Source organism: Amphiprion ocellaris, chromosome 6, assembly GCF_022539595.1.
Source record: "Amphiprion ocellaris isolate individual 3 ecotype Okinawa chromosome 6, ASM2253959v1, whole genome shotgun sequence".
In the NCBI taxonomy this organism is placed as follows: Eukaryota; Metazoa; Chordata; class Actinopteri; family Pomacentridae; genus Amphiprion; species Amphiprion ocellaris.
The window spans coordinates 12,600,768-12,619,367 of NC_072771.1; the positions used below are offsets into that span (position 1 = coordinate 12,600,768).

The 18,600-nt window shown below is 41.9% G+C and overlaps 1 protein-coding gene across 1 annotated transcript in view; it reads left to right on the plus strand.

The window, feature by feature from the left end:
- The first annotated feature begins 230 nt into the window (after positions 1–230).
- Positions 231–18,600, plus strand: part of si:dkey-91m11.5 (BCR activator of RhoGEF and GTPase) — a 38,179-nt gene continuing 19,809 nt past the window's right edge. Inside the window, exon 1 of the mRNA XM_023268103.3 lies at positions 231–2,402. Within this exon, the coding sequence (XP_023123871.2) occupies positions 1,061–2,402 (1,342 nt within the window). The 5' untranslated portion in view covers positions 231–1,060. The remainder of the gene's footprint in view (positions 2,403–18,600) is intronic.

An 18,600-nucleotide genomic window follows, 5' to 3' on the forward strand; every position in this document is an offset into this window, starting at 1 on the left:
GGCCACGAACAGAAGATCTGATGATTCTGAAGAGTTGTAGGATAAAAATAAATCTAAATGTTTATGAACAAATGAAAGGATTTTAAAATCATTTCAACGAACTAGTTTAAATTGCATGTGGAGATGTTGAGTTGTCCCTGAACGCATCCAGCAGCCGTCAGGTGGCGGTGTTTGGACACAGCTACTGCGGCTCTGATGCAACTTCGTGGGATTAAACGCAGTTTTCAGAGCGTAACTGAAAGGACAAGTGTGCGGTGTCATAAAGCGACATGCCTGGAGCTGGTTGGGAAACAAGGAAAGATTAGTGTTTTTCTCCGAAGGGCTGAAAAATCGAGGCTGAGTTTGAGCAACCAACAAAAGGCTGCTTGTTTTTAAAGTCGGGACCTTGTTTCTGTTCATCCACCTGAGCTGAAACATCCTGAACAAGACACTTTCCAACGCGTCGTGGAACATTTTACACTTTTGCAAACGTTCGTTTATCTGTTTTATTATGTAGATTATATGTTTCCGCAGCTGTCGTTTTCTACATTTTCACGGGAAAACATCTTCCGATTGGTTTTCTGTTACCGTAATCAGCTCCATCTGGAAACTATTTTCGATTAGAAAGAGTATTTTATAAAATGATCGTTAATCTTTTAGTGTATTTGGAGTGTAAACGTGAGTCTCATCCTTGTAGCCCCTCCTCTTTCTGCTGCAGAGCCACAACACAGAGAGCTGAGAGAATGTCAGTCTGACAGCAAACACTGAGCAGGACGCAGATTTCCAGAGGACACCGAGGCAGGAATAAAGACAGTCTGGACATCTCTTGGACTTGGTAACAAGGGAGTAAAGAGAGTAGACCTGTGATTTTAGCTCTGTTGGATTTTATTCTCTTGCTCGTGAGTAAAGACTGTAACTGAACAAGGGTTTCTTCCCTGTGAAGTGGATCCACATTCACTCTGCAAACTCTTTCATTTCTGTCACAACACTATGGAAGCTGCAAGTTTTAAACAGTTCAGTTCATACTTCACAAATGTGCATTTAGTCAGCTGATTGAACAGTTTATGTCAGAGTGGTAACTATGGTTGAGCCGGTGGGGTTTGTGGAGGCGTGGAGAGCCCAGTTCCCTGAGACTGATCCTCCTTGCATGGAGCTGAACTCTTTAGGGGACATTGAACAGGAGCTGGACAAATGCAAAACATCTATCAGGCAGTTGGAAAAGGAAGTAAACAAGGAGCGCTTCCGGATGATCTACCTGCAGACTCTGCTGGCAAAAGAGAGGAAGTCTTATGATGGGCAGAGATGGGGCTTTAAAAGGACACCCAAGACAACTGAGGCAGACCTGCCCAGCAGCCCAGATGGTCAGAGGGCCCACATGGAGGAGGAGCAGCACCACAGGGGGCATGGCAAGATAACAAGGTGTAAACCAACTCCAGAGGGAGAGGTGGACGGTGCTTCCCCCGCCAAACAGATGGGTGGGGTGTCACCCGTCCGCCAAGAGTCCGAACTTCCTGATTTCCCAGTGGGCACAGGGTCGGTGGCAGCTCTGAGGTCCAACTTTGAGCGCATCAGGAGAGCCAACTCCCACACAGCCGGGGATGGCAGAGGGCTGTCGGTGATAGGCGGCCTGGAGAAACCCTTCTACGTGAACATGGAGTACCATCACGAACGAGGGCTGGTCAGAGTGAATGACAGGGAGGTCTCAGACAAGATCAGCACCCTGGGGTGTCAGGCCATGCAGATGGAGAGGAAGAGGTGTCTTCACTCTCTGCCAGGGAACCTGTCAGCTGCCACAGGAGACATCAGCAAGGCTGTCCAGAGAGGCAGGTCTACTGAGGGGAACTGCAGCTACAACGGGTCATATGACGATGCTGAGGTCAACCCACACTTCCTGAGAGACAGCGTGATCCGGTCCACTGGAGGGAAGTCTGAGCGGCAACCTGTGGAGTGCCAGCCTTACACCAGTGTGTATGTTGGGGGGATGATGGCTGACGGGGACACTCGGGTCATCCACATTAGGGACCACAGCATAGAGGAGGAGGCTCACCTTACCTGGCCGAGGCGCTCCTACTCTCCCGGGGGCTTCGAGGATGTAGGAGGAGGATACACACCAGACTGCAGCTCTAACGAGAACTTGACATCTAGTGAGGAGGACTTCTCCTCGGGCCAGTCCAGCCATGTGTCTCCCAGCCCCACCACCTATCAGATGTACAGGGAGAAGAGCCGCTCGCCTTCGCAGCACTCCCAGCAGTCCTTCGACAGCAGCAGCCCACCCACCCCTCTGTCTCAGAAACGTCTGAAGCAGCAGGTTTCTGAGGCCTCCATCATTGGGGTCCACAAAACAGGCCAGATCTGGCCCAGTGACGGAGACTCCACCACGTCCAGCAGGACCTCTCATGACAACAGCGTTCAAGGAGATCTGGGTAGGTCTGCAGACACACTGCAAAACATAGATGTGCTTCAACTCCTTTTTTTCAGGAGTAAAAACATTAAAGTGGAGAGAGATTTTAAAGTACTAAAAAGCACTTTAAAGGCTTGCTCTAATCACAATTTGTGAGATGTCTGTACTTGCCCCTACTGGCCTTGATCTAGAATAAGTCACTCGTGTAAAATGCACCTGCAATCTCTTTAATGAAGTCCTAAATTTTTTTTTAGCCTGATACACTAAATCCACCCTAAAGTGTGCTCTGGAGTTGGGATTATTATGCACTTTATTTTTTTTTAACAGCATTTGTTAAAATTTTCAGGTTTTCCAGCTGGTTTGTTTGAGGGGAAGCTATTCTGATTACTGTGGCCTACAAAAAAAGAGGCCAGGTTTGATGAAAATTCATCTTCTCGTAATGAGAGCTTTATTTTCTCTCCTTATGGCCTTCATCCATATTGAGGAGAACATTAACTCTTTCCTACTAGGCTTGACTATCAGCTGCCATCTGGAGGTTTTTTAGAAGATGTGCTCCACATACACTAATCCCTAACAGTGACCCAGTGCTTCTGCATTTCTTTGAGCAGTGTTTTCTGTAGCCTTTGTGAGCAGGCCTACTCTTTCTTTTTCGCCCCCTTCTGCTGGTTGCCCACTGAGTGCTGCAGCACTCTCACAGAGATGCTCTGACTGAGACAGCGGCTGCCCCCGGGCTTGACAGTCCCTCGGCCCTGTCCACCCTGAGTGTTTTCGTGTCAGCACACATCAGTGTTGTTGTCCTTGGTGCCGAGTAATTAACTTAAAGGGGTTTGTCTAGCGTGATAAATTTAGGGAAGCTCTTTGTTACGGGAGGTGGGTTGGAAAAAGCCCTGACAACTCACTCAAAAAAGAGGATCGAGGAGCTTAAAGTGTGTCACACGGCTTCCAATCAAATCGCCTGCCATCAGTGTTTCCTGTTGTTATGCGTGAACACAATAGGAGAATCACTCATTGAGCACCAGTATTGACATGTTAACAATATAACAATGTTAAGTGGGATAAGGAGAGTGGTCTGGCTAACTTGGTAATGCCAAGGACAGAAGGAGTGTTCCTCTATTTGTCCAAGTGAATGGCACCGTACAGTGTGGTTGAGGCCAAATGTTCAGCAAAGAGGGATTGGGATATAGAGCGCCTTTTGGAGGACTGGAGCTGGAAATTTGTCTGCCTCTACCCAGAAGAAGTGTTATCCAGTGGGTCAGATTAAGCAGATGAGCAGAATAGTATGTTTTTGTTATATAAGGTGATCCAACCCAAAGCTCTTTGACACAAAGCATGTGATGAACAAGCAGATAGTCTGTGATATAATCAGCATGGAGTGTAAGCTAGCACGCTGCTCGGATGACTGAAATGTTCAAATCCATTTGATCTGGGTCTGCGTCATTCCACTGCCGTTTGCCACTCATCACTGTCCTCACACTGTGAGGATGCCTCAGGTCTGTTTTTCACACTGTGTAAAGCAATAATAATTAAGAACACATGCACAGAAAGTTCAAATTACCCCACACAAATGTTGCTTTTATGACAAGAGCAACTTGCTTGATAAAAATGCTATAAAAGCTACACTCAGGCAATTTAGCATTACAATCTCATAAGGTTGGGGAGTCTAAGATAGACAGATTGAAACAAGAATGGTTAAAACAGATGCACCAATATTCTAACTTTTTCCCCACAACTACTGGTTCCTACATTTTCAGTAATGGAACTATGTTCTTAGCCTCTCTACCTGAAAAATGCCCACACCTTTCAAAGCCCTAAGAGGAGGACCATAAAGCAAGTTTGACATACCCAGACTTTCTTTGTGTAAGATGGCTCAACAAACACAACACAATGAAGAATATAAAAATTATGATGAAAAAAACCTTACTACAAATGACACAAGGGAGAAATATTGGTTTAAAAAATGTGATTGTGTAAGTTAACACATTTATTTTGCTATTGGCATCATAGCTGCTCATTTGTAATGTGATGACCACACACTGGAGCTGTTAAACTTTAAACTTCATACATTTAAACATGATCTTGAAAAATTCATTTATTTCTGACACTTTCCCATAATAAAAGATGAGTGGAAATCACTTACATTTTCTAAGTCATAGTGAAATTAATATTGACCAATATACTCTGTAATAAATGCTAAAAGACTAATTAATTTTCAATGTTTGTTTTTCTTTGTTGTTTTAGCTGTAGTGCCAGCAGTGCTGACTTGGTAGCAAATCAGAGCCACACTTAAAAACATATTTATGTATTTCTGTAGGTTCTTGTGGCAATGCAACACATACGGTGTGTGATACTGTAACTTCACGGCTTTGTTCAGTAGGATTACTAACATACAGCTCAACAGGTTTACAGATATAACATATTCCATGAGCTGAGAATCTGTTTTGCTCATAGAGAATCACCAGAAACCAAAAGCTGTTCTTACAGCCGATTTAAATCTGAAACTCTGCACCTCTAGAGCAGGTGATCTGGTGACACTGAAAATTCTGATGTTAGGCTCAACATACCTCACTAACCCATTAATCTTGGTTCATAGTACAGCCCTTAAACCTCTGACTTGTAATGTAGGATATCTGTGCTCTCCAAGCACATACCATTTACCCTGATGTCAGCATTGTTACATTATCTAATTTGACAAAGTACCCTAAGTGCCATATCAGCTTGCTACAACACTTTATCTCAGTGTCAACTACCTAGATTCTTCCACCTCAAGAGATTGCTCAGTTGTTATGGAGATGAAGACTGTTAAGCTGGTGCCAAAGGAAAATCAGCAGTGCCAAAATGTGAAGAACTGAGAATAAAAATATCAATTCAGAACCTCTCAGAATGTGTTTAATAGCAATTATTTAAACAATTGAACAGAGATACATAAAATCTCTGATGTTGCATCTAGTACAAATCTGATCACTATCCTCATGACTTCAGTTGTGAAGATTTGTGACAAGTTGGGCTATTTGTCATCAGGGTCGGTAGCAGAACAGCCAGAGTGAGACTGTTACACTCTGTGCTTCACATACAGTAATTGTCAGCTCACTTTATGTCCTACTGCTGGTGTCACCTTTAAAAATAAGCCCCATTTTCAGTGTCTTTTATCAGTGACAACAGGTTTTCAGCTCCATGCTGCCATGTTGATTTTGTCTACAGCCTTAACAGCAAGTACCGGGCATCTTTGACCTCATCACCACCCCGGTGAGACATCATTGTCTTAAACTGAGGTTTAACTAACACGAGACAGAACATTTTGAGTGTTTTAAGATAGCAGGGGAGCTCGCTGCAAAATATATATATATATATATATATATATATATATATATATATATATATATATATATATATATATATATATATATATATATATACACACTCTAGTAAGAATTCCTTGAATTATGAAGAATTTTTCTACTATTTTCATGGTTAACAATGAAATGTTACACTCAATGCACAGCTATTTTCACAGGGAGAGTAGGACATCCCATGACCAGTCAGCTGACCTTTTTCGTGTACAATCTAAGGACTTCCCCTTTTAATGTCCCCTATTCTGTTTGTTCTGCTTGACACCTCTTGCTGTAGAGCCTGAGGTGCAGCTTTTATCCACAGGAGGCTGGTTGCTGACATAATGTCGCAGCTGTCTCATGTGGACCTTGCTTTGTGGATTACCAGAAGTCTGGATTTATTTTCTGATGTTTTAATAACATTACTGTGCACGTTGCTGGATTAGACCTCAGGCTGGAAGCCAGTTTGAGGCAAGTTTTTGCAATAAACTGCTCTTTGTTGTGGTTTATGATTTTTAGGGAACAGCTGGAAAGTTTTTTTTTTGTGTTTATCATAAAGCACTGCGGCATTCACTAAAATCTATTAAAGCAGGCTACTAAAACTAACTGAACCTCAGTGTTGTAAAGACGCTTTGTTAGCTGCTCATTGTGCAACTATTAGAAAGAGCTTCATATAGTGCACAGTACAATGCACATATTGGTGGTGTCCAAATGAGACTCTCTGAACTGTAAGTTTTGGTGTTTATGCTCTACACCCTGTCATGGAATATGTGAATGCTGCAGCAGGCAGAGGATTGACGTGGTCCCTACACTGTGGGAGTGTTTAGTGTCTGGCATGGTGGCAGTCTGTCTCTGCCCGGGGAAAATGACGGACTTACCATTAGCTACACCTTCTAACTGCCACAAACAAACCCATGCTTGTGCTGCATCACCCTGTGAAATCTCAGTGAAATGGTCAGTCTAAAACTGACACATCTCAAAGGACTTTACTCCATGAATAGAAGAATAAGTGTTGTCTCCTGGTTTCTGGTTATCTAGGCCAATTGTCAAGCCAAACTGTGAATAGAGCTGCTGATTAGCTGGGGACCTTTAAGGAGGCCAACTCTCTGATGGGTTTATTTTGCCATAATTAATTATCATCATGACACTGACATGCCTGTGGCTCTACTGGCTTGCTGCTGTGGTTGAAAAAGGGTCTTGGCGTGAAGACTGTCTTATGGTTAATGTATTACAGTGAGGGGGTGTAGAAGAAAAGGTCTGCCCAAAGGGAACTAGTAAATCTCCCATTAGTTTAATCATAATCCCTCTGCAAAAATCAGCAGATTACCTTTTAGGATGCATTTAACTGATACGTCAGGGATATGGCACAGCTTCTGTACAGGGACAGGTCTGTCTGGGACGGCTGTGACATTAATAGAAAGTGTCTCTCTGAAAGGTGACTGGAGTGTGTCTGGATGTCTCGGCCTCAGACCAGAGGCTGCCACTACTTGCTGCCTCAGCAGGAGTCACACCAGCGCTGGTCCACCCTCCCGGCTAATTGCAGACTCATGAATATTTGAGGTCCCACACTGAAGTGCGGACAGGCCTATCATTGTACCTGGATATCAACATCTGAGGTTTGGTGGTCAAGGAAGCAAAAGAATTTAGCCTCACCCTTTCCTAAAGTAAATGTAGGCCTACAAGAAGAAGTGCTTGCTTCTCTTGAAGGCAGTGAAGTTGGCCTCTGTGTGTGTGTGTGTGTGTGTGAGTGTGTAGTGAGACACCTGTTCTTCTGTGCAGTGTACTGGGTAAAGCGGTCAAAAGTTGGCAGGTCATCAGTACAGCAGTCCAGGCATTGCCAGCTGCTCTCACAGTAAAAGCAATGAATAGCCTTTTTGTTCCTGCCTATCAGAAAAGAGAACAAAAACACTTGTTTAGAAATGGTGTTCGTGCTAGATTTTCCTGTTAGCTCCTCCATTCACTTACTAACATACATGTCTCCCTAAAGCTTAATAGAAAAAATCTTTGGCATGTTCATGAGCCTGTGGGCCTCCCTGGGCTTGGTTATCCTCCCTTGTGCTTGTTCTCGGCCATCCGGTCCTGCAGTCTCAACTCCCCTCCCAAGTCCCACTCAAAGGGCCCTCTGTGCTGCTTGCTGGCAGGCCAAGTGTTTATGGAATGTCTCAGCTGCTTGTGGGGTGTGGGGGGAAACGGCTAATGAAATGTTAAGCGTTGTAGGAGTTCGCCTCTCTCACAACTGCCTGACCCATGGAGCTTGTTGCGCCACTTGGCCACAAGAGTTTGCTTTAGACAGAATGTTCTGTTGCAAAGTGTTTCAAACTGTCAAAGCCAAGATATTTAAACTTTCAATCCTTCATATGGATCAGAAACCCTGCACCTTTCATTTTGCAGAATGCAGAACAGTAGTGCCTCTTAATTGGATCTTCTCTTCCGGGTAAATCCCCATGTTTTTCAAACTTTACACTCGCAATTTGTAATGCTAGATTTTTGTTACCAGCAAGTGGAGATAACCCTCCCTAATGATATCACTATGACGTCATCAGCGGGTGCCTTTCTTAGACTCTGCATAGCTTCTTCAGAGCGACAGCAGACATTATAAAGTCTGACAAAATCATCAACTTTCTTGTTGCCTTGTTTGTAACATAGTTTGTGTTATAAATTTGAAGTACCCAAGTCAAATAACCCCAATGACATCATCAGGGTTATTGTTTTCTCAGATGTGACAAATCTCTTCCCGAGCCAAACAAGACATTACACAACAATTTACAAAGGTTTTGTAAAGCAATCAGTTTCTAAATGATTTGATCCGTTCTGTGCTGCGTCACCACACTGGAAGCTTTCAACCTCTTGTTACAATGTACAGCAGAAGTGAGTACACCCCTGTGCATCACTTCAGTTTCAAATAATTCATAGCTGTGTCACTTCACAGTAATTGCATTACTTCTAAACAGAGCAGTGTTTTCTCCTATATAAAATTCAAAACTAATATAAAAATACAGGCTCCACAGTAGGAACTCAGTGCAACAAAAGGCTGTAGTCGTTACTGAAATTCAAAGCTTTTATCTTTTCAGTGCTTTATATGTCTGCCTTTTGTTTTGATGAGTGACTTTGTATTCCTCAGCATGGAACACAAAATTTCTGGACAGATGTTCTATCAAAGACAATTTTTTGTTTGCTGTTTGTTGTATGAACTGTGTTGCTCTACCTTTCTCGTTCTAATATGCCAAAGGAGTTCCGTTTGGTTTGAGTCATGCGACAAACTTGACCAGATCGCCGTATTTACCCTTTTTTTTTCTTAAGAAAGTCTTGTGTAGGGCTGCATAGTGGTGTAGTGGTTAGCACTTTCACCTTGCAGCAAGAAGGTCCCTGGTTCACGTCCCGGCTTTCCCGGGATCTTTCTGCATGGAGTTTGCATGTTCTCCCTGTGCATGCGTGGGTTTTCTCCGGGTACTCCGGCTTCCTCCCACAGTCCAAAAATATGCTGAGATTAATTGATTATTCTAAATTCCCGTAGGTGTGAATACAAGTGTTTGTTTGTCTCTATACGTAGCCCTGCGACAGACTGGCGACCTGTCTAGGGTGTCCCCTGCTTTCACTCGAATCAGCTGGGATAGACTCCAGCCCCACCATGACCCTAATGAGGATTTAGCAGTGTATAGAGGATGGATGGATGGAAGTCTTGTGTGCTTTGGATCGTTGTCATGCTGGAATCTTCCTCTTCTGCCAAGCATCTGTAGAACGGGAGTCATTCTGTCAGACCTATTTTGCTATATCTGCAGGAATTCATGGCTCTATCTATGAATGTCATCTCACCAACATCTTTTGCACTCCCAGTATCATCACACTCCCACTTCTGTGCTTCACTGTCAGAACTATGCATTCACTGTGGTAATCTGAGCCAAAAAATTATCTCGATAACCACTGTGCATTTGTTTGCATACTTTTTCATACATGGATTCTGTGCAAATAGTACGCTGTCCCTGGCATCATTTTAGGAAGACAGCCTTTGTGGCTCTTATCAGTGGTGCTATGGCTTTTTCTATACCCCCTTATTACTGCTGCAACTGCGTTTCCACTGATTTTTAGTTGGTCATCAATCTTCCTGTATCCCTTTTCATCATTGTGAATGTCACAATCAGATTTTTCAGTTTCCTATGGCAACTCTTTTAAACTCTTATGATGCAGACATGCAAATAGACAAAGCCCATGACTCCCAAACTAAGAAAGTTAGTTAATTTTTTACAGTTTGGAAATTGTACATTATTTTGTGTCAGTGATCACAGATGTATTTATTTGTTGCGTTGAGTTTCTACTTTGGGGCCTCTATAACATATTTGTGTTTGATTGTTCATAAGAGGAAATACTCTGCTTGTTGATTTAGACATAATGCAACTATAGAGAGGTGATTCCATTTTGAATCATTTCACATTTTAATGATATGGCACAGGTGTACTCACTGTTGTTTCCAGCAAATGTACTGTAAAACCTGTGTTGCTAAGCAGATTACGACTGAGCCAGTCACATTAAAGCACATCAGGTAAGGTCCTGTCAGTAATATTTAATTCTATTCAGACATGCAGATGAATATTTCATTAAACCAGGAGGTCACTCAGTTTTTTTCTTGTCACTGCTTAAATTACTGTGCAGTGTTCATCATCTATCAGTAATGACCGAAGTCAGCTGTTAAACTCACGTCTGCTATGAAACCCAAACGTAGCAATGGAGCAATGGTCAGGCTCCAGTATAATTTTAAGTCTTTCAGCAGGAAATTTAAAAATAATTCCTAAATATAACACATAGCTACCGTTTCATATTAGGTATGCTGGCTTTCCTCTCTATGTTGATGAAACTAATCTGTATATACATGATGTGTGCATGTGCACCATTGTCTCTTTATTTTCACAGACTGGAACAATTATTGGGCTTTCATACTGTCTGTTATGCGGCACATTACAAGCTCCAGTGTGACCACCCCGAGCTATTTCAATATACGCTGATTAGTAGGTGTGTTGGGCTGGGCGGCCCAGTTCTGACCTACCCTGCTCAATGACTGGCACTAATTTTAGGCTGCCCTACAACAGATCAGAGGCGAGTGCTGGTGGGCCTCTCTGCCCTCAGCAGCCTTGTGGTTTGAAGGGCCTCTCAATTCAGCAGACGCTACACATGGGCCAGGACGTCAGGTTGTGTTGGCCAACTTTTTCTTTAGTAAAACACACAGCTGGTGTCTACATTCAACATAACAGATGCCCTAATTACAGTATGTTGTTTAAAAGGACGCTCCATCAACTTTACATGTCATGGTCAATTTACCTCTCGCAGGTTGCACTGCACAGCTTCTGAAAACGCTTGTATGAAGGCTTGTGTGGCTCACTCCAGTCTGAGTCATCCCAAGCAGAACTAGGAGAATACTAAGTTTTAGCCACGTTACCAGGGTGGATGTAGAGATCACAGCATGCAACCCTTATTGATGTCTTTACTGTGTGAGCCACAGCAGGAAGTGCCATGGAACCTCAAACAGACATTCACGTTCCTGACTTTTCATCAAGTGCCATCATTGTTCTGAGTTTTAAATTGTCCAGTGCTAACACAGCCAGATACCATGAATGTTTAACAGAACTGGATAGCAGCCAGTCTCTCAGTCTTACTGCTTATTAATCCAAGTAGCCACAAGGTGTGCACAACATGTGAACAATGTATCATTTCGACATCAACATCGAGATGTGCAACAGTCACATTGCAGGAAGTTCAGCGTGAACTAAGGCAAATTGATTCACACCCATTGCTGTTTTTGCTGCTTCATACTAAAAGAAAACTCACATGGTTCTCATTTTCTTTGTCTTGGAGAATATAATTTACTCTGATAGAAAGGTTCTTGGATACACTTATTTTTTAAACTTTATTTTCAAGACACAGCATAAAGAAATGCAACCTTACTTGTCGGTAATATCTTTGCTACCAAAAGGTAACACACTGATATCTAATATGAACATTTAAATTAACTCCTCAAAGTGACCATAGATAGTTATTCAAGTCATCTGCTGAAAATTCATGCATTTTTTCATATTGCAACACAGAAAAACTAAATATTGCAAAGTCAGTTTATTCCAGTACGCAGGACTAGCCACTTCTGGTATTGCAACAAAAAAACCACTGTGGTCCAAACAGCCCCACCATTATTTAAAAAAAAGTGTCTCTTAAAACTTTTGAAAGGACATTTCAAACTGCTAGCAACGTTTTTTTTGTATGTTTAAATAAAAAAAAAAAAGCTCACCCTAGATCTAGAAAGGGGATTTTTATTTTCATCGCAATGTAAAGTCTGTAGGCTGAGCAGGAACATGGCAGTGGTGTAGACACTCATGTACATGTGCAGTGAGTGATACAAACACACAAGCAAAGTCAGAAGCCAGGAAATGTTTTTTGAGGGAGGGAAATGTGGGTTGAGGAGTCATTTTACTCTTCCTTAAGTTACATATTGTAACCCACTTTTTTACATTTATACTCCTAATACACTATTGAGTAGGGCTACAATTTGAACTGAATTCCATCAGAATCTGCATTTTTAATACTATCTGACCACAAATGGACAATGTGGAAAAAGCAAACAAACATTGACATCAAAAGTACACATCATGAGTAGTTCTTGAGAAGAATACTTGAGTATTTTTTCACACCGGTAGTTTTACAATTATTGAGTAATATTTCAGTAATGTAATCATACTTCTACTTGAGTAAAGATTTTCTGACTGGTTTATTTGCCAGGCAACTGTGTGCCACCTTTAAATCTAGTAGAATACATCTAGGCCAAGTACTTGCAAAACTAGTGATATTCCAGTCAGCTTCAGCTGTGTGTTATGTTTAGTGCCTCGTTGTGCCTCACAGAGCTGCATTACAAACTTGGGTAAACAATTCGGATGTATGTATGTACCAGTCAGAGAGGGACTGGAATTGCATTATGGGTAGAAACTACACTGGTCAGGATATGTTTGCCTTTTATGTTTACATTTTTACTATCATTTTTAAATATATATATATCTCTTGCAAGTCCCATCTTTTTGGTAGTGTAACACTAATTTGTTGGAGTGCTCCTTTATCATGAGGCTTAATCTGAGTCCCTGGAAAAAAGAAGATCACATGGTCTACTGCTGGTGACAGACAGAGAGATTAAAGAAGACTCTTGTCTTCTGAAGATTCGGTGTCAGTGGAGAGTCACTGTAAAGTGCATTACTGATAAATCCATCAAGATTTTCTCTTTTGCCATCAAGTGGGGAAAATTACTGGTGCCACCAGCTGAGGTCACCACGTCAGGTGTCTGAAAAGCTGTCAACCCTTTAACCGGCTCCCCTCTGTTTGCTCTCCCTGCCTACACTGTTTCCCCAGCGACTGCACAGTTCGGAGGAGAATCCATTTACTGGAACCATAAAAGTGGTGCTAAGCTTTTAACAACATCTCACATTGGCATCTACTGCTGCTTTTTCTATAGAGGTGCAACTTTTCTCTCCAGATCTATACAGCCATTAGAGAGGCGACAGAAAGGCTGTCCTTCATTGTACCTTTTTTGCTCTGTGGTAAATTATAGTTGCGTAAATCTCATTTCCATTTATTTCTGAGCTGGATCAATCAACACATTTGGAATGCAGTGTTTATTTTAGGGATCTTGTGATCTAAATTCTGTCCATCAGTGGACTGATCTTTATTTGGATGGTCAATATGTTTTACAGTGAGGGAGCAATAAGTGGGCTCTGATTCTGTCTCTTTGCACCCACCAGGCTGAACACCGTTCTGCCTTTTCCCAGTGGTGAAATAGGGGAATATGGATGCTGCTATTCTGGTTCCACCCCTGACTGGGCTCAATCAATAGACCCCTTTGCTCTTTGATTTTTATTTTTGGGAAATCCTGTCTGAATTTGTTCCCATCAGTCAAACGGAAGTGATGGTTTATCTGCAGTGCTTTGAGCAGCCCTGCTGAATGGCGGTCCAGACAGGCAGAGTTATATCCAAGGCCTGCTTCTCTGATTGCAACTTCCCACTTTGGTTCTTTCCAAAACCAATTGTAAGCGCATTCTTCCTCATATTTAAATATCCTGCTGTGAATTTAAAAGGCAGTGCTTTCATGTCTGTGCCACATGATAATGGCAGTGCATCTGAAAGCCAAACACAAGCTTTCAGCCTTTATGTTAAAACACAAATATTCATAAGAGTGTCCCGAGGGAAAATTCTTTCCTCTTTTAGACCGTGCTGGCCTCGTGCAGCGAAATAAGACCACATGATTATTTCTGTGATGGAGAATCTCTGATGCTGTGACATCGTCTCTGCTGCACAGCTGTCACCCCCTCCCTGCCTGTTTATCAGAGTTCATCTCTATGGATTAGGATTAGGGCTTTGAATGTGTCTTTGCTTTGTCATCAATAGGACATCCAGCATGCCTATGGTATTAAACTGCTGTATTTGTCATTCTGAGCATGGCTCTTGTTTTCATGCTGGAGGAAGGAAAAGTGCTTCATGATGACTGATTATTTTCCAGAAGCACGCTTGAGAGTTAAGAGTCCTTATATATCCTTGAGTTCTATTTATAGGTGCCATGTTCTAGGTGCTTGTGAGCAAAAGAAAAACACTGTACACAGCATATTCCAAGGTGATTCTGACAAAAAATCTTGCTTTTTTTGTGATTTGCATTAATGAGCACCTCGTGAGATTGGAGTCAAATAAAATTCTTGAAAAACACAGAATTACAGAGTTCAGAGACAGGCCAAAGCAAAATCAGCTTCTCTCTGATCCATGACTCCATGCAGCTCCCAATCGCAGCTGTTGGGCTCAGAAATCTTATGTAATGTCATTAGAGTGTATTTGTTACAGCTCTATTGCACAGTTGAAACCATTTTAAGCTGCAGTTAGCTGGGTATGGGACAGGGAGGACTGCCAGGACTGTTTTGCCACCCTCCAGCTAGATGTGTGATTCTTTGTATTGTGTAAACTGTAAGTGATTGCGTTAGTGCAAAGTGGAAACAAGATAACATTGTCTCTCTCGTATGACTTCCGATGTGTATTTTCTAGTATCAGCACTATATTATGGAGCATTAGTTCCACTTGTAAATTGACTGAAAAGCGATTTTATCTGCAAATGAATGTTTAATAGATCCTCATACATCAGCCGATCCAATAGTATCTGAATCCGGTTTATGACAGATGTATCTGTATCAACATATGTGTTGGCTGATGAGTGACACTTGCAGTGCATATATTCCAACCAGCTCCTCTGTTTACGTGAGGTGATTTTGTACAATGCAACATGGCTAAAATGCGACTGTGGTAACTGAACTTACAGTTTTTTTAGGCTTCTTATTGGCCAGCATGGCTTCAAGATTAAAGTTGTATGACCACCTGTTGACTTGGCATGCTCTTGATAGTGCCTCGGTTGTGTTTTTGAATTGTCCTGTGTAGGCTGAGATTTTTGGTTTTTTTGAAACAAAGAACAAAAAACTTTTTAAAAGACGCCCATTTAAAGTTACATTAAAAAAGGAAAATGATGGGATCACTGTTTAATACATGTCCGGCATTGTATTTATTACTGTTGTGCAAACTAGTTTGCAGCTTCCTGTGAAGACACTGTGTGACTCTGTACCACTGTGAGCTCTTCTGGGATTCATACTCTGCTACATGTGCTGCAGACCTTGCTGAGAGTGTTGTAAACAATGAGAGTCAGAGCTGTTCTACTAGACAAACTCTGTGATGGCACCATTTCTAAGTCACCAGAAGCAACTTTTTCTGTGTTATGTTCTGTTAATTAGTAAAAAAAAAAAAAAGTTTCCATAATAATAGCTCATATCAGACAGTATATGCATCAAAACTGATACAGGTGAGATAGACCTATATACTGTATGTTCATGCTGTACAAGTTGGTTTGGGCTGAGTGCAGATGTTTTCACCTTTGAAATACAAATATTTGTGTAGCAGAACATGTAGAAATGGTAGAAACTACACTTTGTGATTAAAATTGCGCTCATTCATTTAGCGGCACCATCCTCAGCTTGTCTGAGGAAAATGTGTGTTTGCATCTTCCACAAACACCTCAGATTTGATATGTTCTTCTTCCATACTGGTCCTGATCAACCTGGTATCAGAGACTGAGTCCAGATCGTCATTCCAATGATGGTGCATTTCTTTAATGTTCTGATTTAAACTGTTCTGTGTGTTTGGTTGGGAGATCAGAAGGTCAGAATGCCAATCCTGCAGAGATGTGGTTTTCCTCACAGTTGACACTTTATGAACCTTATCAGATTCTAGTGGAGGTAGGAGGCATCCTGTTGTCTCCAAAAGTGCCGTGAGTTTAGTATTAAACATCCGATCAGCAGATGTTCCATTTCGAGGTGAATTTTGGGTTAGGTGTCTCCTGAAATGGTGTCTTACCAAATTTACAGCTTTGGGAAAGGGTCTTTGGATCTTTGTGTGGTGCTCTGGAATGTTCTGCTCCTTAATACGCTACATTTGCCTCAAATAAACAGTATGACGTGCTCTACTATTTAAAATCTATGTATGGGCTTTGCAGGCAGTTTGATACAAGAGCAGCCTCTACTTCAGTTTACTGGCTCAGCCCTTTTTGACACTGTTTGACAATCAGGACAAACCAAAGCTGCGAAAACATGATACAGAGAGAAACAAGAGTGAGGCAGGAAGAACTAGTTCTTAAGTAAAACAGACTCACTTTTCTGCTTGCATTGGTTTATTGGAATATGTACAAATCTGTTTCCACGTATGTCTGAAAATGTGGAGCCTCTGTAAACCACTCAAGGCATCTCAGTGTTAGCAGGAGTAAATATGATAACCATGAGAACAGATGAATGTGTGTTGGAGTGGGAGAGGGAGCTGTTTGTTAAAAGACGACCTTGTGCAGAAAGCCTGTTTCCGCTCTGAAGCAGATGAATTGCTGAATTTTCCGGACAGACCTGCCTGGACACTTCCTCAGTAGCGGTCCTTGAGATCACTACAACAACGGCTCTCACTGAGGATCCATTGTGATGTTCACTTTCTCACACTGACCACAGCCAAGTGAGCCCCGTGCGTTTAAAAATGTCTCTGTAAAAGACACAAATAACTCAGTATTTAGGACTTCAGAACACATTTTTAAACCCTCTTATTCATGTTTGTAGCCTTTTCTGAGCTTGGGTTGTTTCTTTCACTTAGTTTAGATAGCTTGTGGCTCTGAGGCTGCTGCCCCAGAGAGGATGTGTTATTCATCCATTACTGGACTTGATGTTTAATTTCACTGGAGCACAGAGTGGCCTTTCACACAGACTTCCCCTCTTCTCTAAAGCTGTTTGGACTGCAGTAGTCCCTTCCTCAAGCAGTCAATACAGCTCTCTGCCTCTCTGCTGTGTTTGCTTGAGGCCTTTGTCATGGCCTCTGTGGATGTCATCCTGTCCGTCCTCATGTCTTCCAGTCCTCTCCAAAGACATTTGTCTTTATCATCCCCCAGTTTCCGGAATCCCCTCTGTCCTGTTTTCAAGCTGAGGTAAACCAGTTTTGTAGCCTCTCCTTAACATACCTCACTGCTAGCCGTGTCAGACACCTTATTTTTTAATACTGCTGATAGAAGTCTTTGCTCTGCCGCACACTTGACAATGATAATGATGATAATAATGATGACAAGTGCTGGTGAGTCAGAGGTGGCTGACAGTAATTATAGGATGCAGACACTCTTGATCCTCATCCTCCGGCTGTCCTAAAAAGTCTGAAATCACAGGGACAAAAAGCACAACATGTATTTCTCACTTGTTGGGCTTGTTTGTCCGGCACATCCAGGCTGTTGGCATGATGTTAAACATGTGTTAAAACTAGACCCAGAATGAGCAGCTTTGCGTGCCTCTTTTGCTAATTTTCCAGAAGGACTATGTTGCTGTCAGAACTGTCGCATCTCTGGTTAGTAGACTCAGGAGTGAATAATATACCCAGATATAACAGTGCCTTTCAGATTGGATGTGAACTTGAGCACATCGCTGAAGGAGCATATAACCAGGCTGGCACAAGCAGAGCACGTGTGTTTCCCTCGGCTTATCTATTTGCCTGGCATGAACCCTTGGTGGATGGTGCTGGCTGTATGGTAGATTTGTGTAAGTCACAAATTTATGAAGGTTAAAAGAGGATTTGATATGAAGACAAATGGCAGAAAAATGCAGCTCACTGCTTATTATTTATTGTCAGCTGGGCTTAAAGCTGCTGTTAGACACGTACAGTATGCAAGGTTTTCCTGATTTTTTCATTTTTAGTCGCAATGAACACAGGGTGGTCAAAATAGCCACAGCTACAACTTACTTCCTCGTAATACCCATAAACAACAACAAATATTTACCTGTTGAAAATATTAGAATTTTTACCTGATAAATCTTCCATTATGTTCCCAAACTAGTCACAAACTCTGGCTGTTCGGAGGTGTACTTCAGGTAGTGTGCAATAGTTTTATCAGAGCTTTCTAACTAAAAACAGCTGCAAAAAGAGTCATTTTATGGAAGATTAAAACCAAAACAATAGGCTTAGAGGCCTTAAATATTTTAGAGTCAGGCGATAAGTCTCTGTGGGTTTGTCACTACAAAGGACGCATTTAGACGCAAATTATACATAGTAATTTGTTTTGGACAATATTGATTTGCGCAGCCTTATCACTTCAGTTAATATTCCCATTGAATGCTGCACGTTCCTAAAGCAGTTTGTACTTCATAAAATAATACCCAAATAATTGACACACACTGTGTAACTGATGCTTTTGAGCTTTATGACCATCACCCACTTTGCTAATTTAAAAAAACGTCTTGAATACAGTCTGTAAGTTAAAGGACTGCCTTAAAAAGTTATGTTATATTAACAGCTGAAAGTTGACAGCCCTCAGACTCTGTTGTAACAAAC